At 37.5% G+C, this 4,781-nt stretch overlaps 1 protein-coding gene across 1 annotated transcript in view; it reads right to left on the reverse strand.

The window, feature by feature from the left end:
* FKBP15 (FK506 binding protein 15, 133kDa) overlaps window positions 1–4,781 on the reverse strand; it is a 55,526-nt gene that overhangs the window by 38,448 nt on the left and 12,297 nt on the right. The window contains exons 3-6 of the mRNA XM_012641136.1: window positions 4,186–4,270; window positions 3,691–3,760; window positions 983–1,057; window positions 567–665 (exon numbers count right to left, since the gene is read on the reverse strand). Coding sequence (XP_012496590.1) covers window positions 567–665; window positions 983–1,057; window positions 3,691–3,760; window positions 4,186–4,270 — 329 coding nt within the window. The remainder of the gene's footprint in view (window positions 1–566; window positions 666–982; window positions 1,058–3,690; window positions 3,761–4,185; window positions 4,271–4,781) is intronic.

A 4,781-nucleotide genomic window follows, 5' to 3' on the forward strand; every position in this document is an offset into this window, starting at 1 on the left:
TATAGTAGAAAAATGTTTTCATTAAGTTTATATTTTGCCTTTTTTCCTCTTAAAACATCTCATTGTCAAGCAATTTCAATCAGTATCCCTATTATTTTCTTGAAATCATACAATAGCTCAAGTGACAAATCTTGTGGGGTTTGTTTGTTTGTTTTTGAGACAGGGTCTCGCTCTGTTGCCCAGGCTGGAGTGCAGTGGCCCAATCCATAGATCACTGCGGCCTCAAACTCCTGGGCTCAAGCAATCCTCCTGCCTCAGACTCCCAAGTAGCTGGGACAAGAGCTGTGTGCCATGCCCAGTTAATTTTTCTATTTTTTGTAGAGATGAGGTCTTGCAGTGTTGCCCACACTGGTCTCAAACTCCTGGCCTCAAGCCATCTTTCCACCTTAGCTTCCCAAGTAGCTAGAACTACAGGCGCACGCCACCATGTCTGGCCCTTAGTAGGTTTTCTATGCTTGTTGCTAACAAAATATAACAGATTATGGGTTTTCCATATATTTTCTTAAAATTAAGGGAAATCCACACACATATTCTGGTTTTTCACAGGAAGAGTAAGATGGTATCACCTGTTTATTGAACTCCACAGCAGCCTTTTCCGACTCAAACATGATGGACCAGTTTTGTCGCTGGTCATCATAAAAGGTGCTATAGTTATTGGGCCGAACCTAGGGAAAAGACAAATGTTAAGATAACTCATCCATAAGCAGCATACCAGATAAACCTTACTGCCTAAACCTGACTCAGGTGGACCCAAAGAGAGGTGTCAGGGCCCTTTCTTCTTCCCTCCCACCTTCCACCAACCACCCCTTAGTGCACACTCCCAGAAGAAGCCAACAGACCTTTCTGAGAGGCTCTGTTAAATTCCCACAATGACACCCAAGGCTGAAGCACTGGCTCTAATTTCTACTACATAGATTCAGGCTAATTCTTCCTGTAAACCTATCCCAAAGGAGCTAATGATTCCAATATGAGGAAGCCTTACCATTAGCTCAAAGTTCGGATGAATCCTAGCAACAGTGACTGGCTGTTGCTGACTGATATAAAGAAGAATCCTATACTGTACTCCAGCAAAGACAGGCAGGATAAAAAAGAGAACAGAAGTTAAAAGGCAATACAGATGTCAGGGGTTATGCTTTATATAGCTATAAAATTCAAAATCTGTTCACCCCTTAAAGCTTAGATTTTAAATGATATCTTTTTTACTATCCATTTTAATCTATTCTTGTTTTGGCCTTACTCCTTAACTGTAATTGGCAATGTCTTTATTTTGTTGTTTTCATTTATAATGAGGAGTCACTTAGAGATAGCAACTGGTTGCTTAAAATGCACTTTTTTTTTAAATTGAGGAAAAACATATAGAAAAGTCATAAATCTTAAATGTACAACTCAATTTTCATACATATTAATATATTACACATATATACATCCATGCGACCACCAACCAAATTAAAAAAACAGAGCATTTCCAATACTCCAGAAAGCTCCCTTATGCCCCTTCCTAGTCAATAATCCCCACCCTGAGGTAACCACTATTCTATCACTGATTAACTTTGCAATTCTTACATTTATATAAATGGGATTATACAGTGTACACTCTTTTGTCTTGCTTCTTTCACTCACCATGTCCATAGGATTAAGCCTTGTTACTTCTGTACCAGTACTTTGTTCTCTTATATTGTCTCGTAGTATTCAATTATGTGCATATACCATAATCTATTCATCCATTCTCCTGTTTATGGACTTTGAGTTGTTTCAGGTTAGAGGCTATTACAAATAATACGTCTATGAATATTCTCCATGTCTGTTGGAGGACATAGACAATTTTCTCACTTCTTTACATGTCAAGTAATTTTTGATTAAAGGCCCAATTTGTATATAAAACAATATGGGGGATAAAATCATAAAACTCTCAGTAGAAATCATTGGGATAAATTTTCGAAACCTTGGTTTTGGCAATGGATTCTTAGACATAACATCAAAAGCACCATGACAAAAGAAAAAGCAGACAAAATGGACTTCATCAAAATTAAAAACTTTTTTCTTTTTTTTCTCCCGTGGAAGATGGCCTAACAAAATCAAAAACTTTTGTGCATCAAAGAGCATTATTGAGAAAGGAAAAAAACAACCTACAGAATGGGAGAAAATATGTACAAATAGGATTTAATATTCAGAATATGTTAAAAAAAAAAAAAAACTACAACAACTCCACAACAAAAAGACAAAAACTCTAAAAATGGGAAAAGGGCTTGAATAGGTATTTCTCCAGAGAAGATATACAAATGTCCAATAAGCACATGAAAAGGTGTTCAGCATCATTAGACATTAGGGAAATGCACATTAAAACCACAATAAAGTACCACTTCACACCTACTAGAGTGGCAAGAATTAAAAAAAAAAGACAAAAAAAACCCAGAAAATAACAAAGTGTTGGTGAGGATGTGAAGAAACTGGAACTTTCATACACTGCTTGTGGAAATGTGAAACAGTGCAGCAGCTACAGAAAACAGTTTGATTATTCCTCAAAAAGATAAACATAGGGCTGGGCACAGTGGCTCACCCCTGTAATTCTAGCGTTTTGGGAGGCCCAGGCGGGAGGACTGCTGGAGGACAGGAATTCAAGACCAGCCTGAGCGAAGAGCGAAACCCCGTCTCTACAAAAAATTAGCTGGGCGTGGTGGTGCATCCCTATAGTCCCAGCTACTTGGGAGTCTGAGGCAGGAGGATCGCTTGAGCTCAGGAGTTTGAGGTTGCAGTGAGCTATGATGATGCCACTGCACTCTAGCCAGGGCAACAGGATGAGACCCGGTCTCAAACAAACAAACAAAAAAAGCTAAACATACAATTACCATATGGCTCAGCAATTCCACTCCTCACATATACCAAAAAAACCAAGAATAGGAACTCAAACATATACGTCAATGTTAAAGTTTATTGCACCATTATTCACAATAGCCAAAAAGTGCAAATAATACGTATCCACCAGCTGTTGAATGGATAAACAAAATGTGGTATACACATACAATGGAATATTATTCAGCTGTGAAAAGGAATGAAGTACTGATACATGCTAAAACATGGATGAACCTTGAGGATATTATGCTAAAGAAAATAGCCCAATCACAAAAAGATAATACTGTATGAGTCCACTTATATGAGGTATCTAGAATAGGCAAATTCACAGAAATAGAACGTAGATTAGAGGTTATGCAGGGATGGGAAAAAGAGAAATGGAGGGTTATTGCTTAATGGTTACAGTTTCTGTTTGGGATGATGAAAAAGTGGAAATAGCAGTATTGTTGCTCAATAAATTGTGAATGTAATTAATGCCACTGGATTATGCACTTAAAAATGGTTAAATGGCAAATTTTATATATATATCTCCTCACACATACCACAATGAAGAAACAAACAAAAAACAAACTATTAAAATTCACTCCCAGAAGTGGAGGGACTCTCCAAATTCTTAAGCTAGGACCATATCACAAAGGTCAAATTTAAAGATTTTGAATGGTTGGATCTGTTTTAATGCACAATGTTAAGCAAATATATATACCCAATATTACAAATTCACATTTAATACAAATAGTCATTCCTCTGACAAATGAAACACTGGGCACGCCCAGATAAAAACCAGCTCACTGGTATTATTTGGGACACTTAAATATAAAAGAGATGTGGGGGCATTCTCACCTCTCTGGCTGTGTGGTTCCCCAGGACTGCAGCACCAAATTTGCCCTGCTTTACATATTGACCATTTGTGCTACAGAAGCAAGAAAAACATCAGGTATTAATACTCCCCTAAACTATGGAGAACCAGCTTTCTTTCCTGCCATACAGAAGTGGAGAATCTAGCCATTCAGCCTCTGGAAAGGGACATAGGTGAGCAGTTTATAATTTAAAGCCCTTACACAACTTCTTTACTCTTTAAATATGCTACTCATGCTATCTCAGTGGAGGAGCTTTCTTTGAAAACTTTGACAGTTGTTGAGGGTACAATTACTTCCTAAAAAGAGCAGACAAGACAATGGCTCTTCAAGTTTTATGCGCAGAAATTCCCAATTGAAATGTTAAAAGTACTAGTGATACTTTGTCTATGAAAGGGCTGAGTAACCATTTTGCAATGAACAGGTTTTTTGAGAAACCCCTCCACCAAATTTCAGAAAGTGTTCCTTCTCAGCTACTTACTATCGATACGCATGGACTGCTGTTGCATGCAGTACTGTAGAAGTGCCCCCGGTGGTTGGTGCTGTTTTTGGTGTTGCCTGATTTCCTGAAGACAAAGAAGAAAAAGCTGTCATTCATTTCTTGTTTGAAACTGATTTTTAACTGTTAAATTAGCTTTAAAATTCTTCTTTACATCCTATAGTTAATGTTACAATGCTTTCATGATCCTTACCCTTATTTGATCCACAAAACAGCCCTATGACCTAGCCTGGGGTGAAGAAACAGGCTCTAAGCACTCGAGTGCCTTACACAATTACACAAGCCTAGGACTAGAACCCATGACTCCAACTCCAAAACCATACATGTCAAACAAAAAGTCTTCGGGCTGGAGAAGGAGCATTGTCTAGAAAGCAAGGTCATATTCCATCTACTTTTCCCTTTCTAATATTTTGACAGCTAAAATAAATAAAGTTATTTCCCCTTCCTTTATTTCTAGGGCAGGAAATTTAGGATGTTATTCAAATAATATCCATTACTTAACTTCACAAAGTGCTATAGAGTAACACTAATGTTTTAAAATAGCATATTAAGAATAAATCACATATTTATGTTCACTA

Source organism: Propithecus coquereli, unplaced genomic scaffold (assembly GCF_000956105.1).
Source record: "Propithecus coquereli isolate 6110/MARCELLA unplaced genomic scaffold, Pcoq_1.0 Scaffold163, whole genome shotgun sequence".
NCBI lineage: Eukaryota > Metazoa > Chordata > Mammalia > Primates > Indriidae > Propithecus > Propithecus coquereli.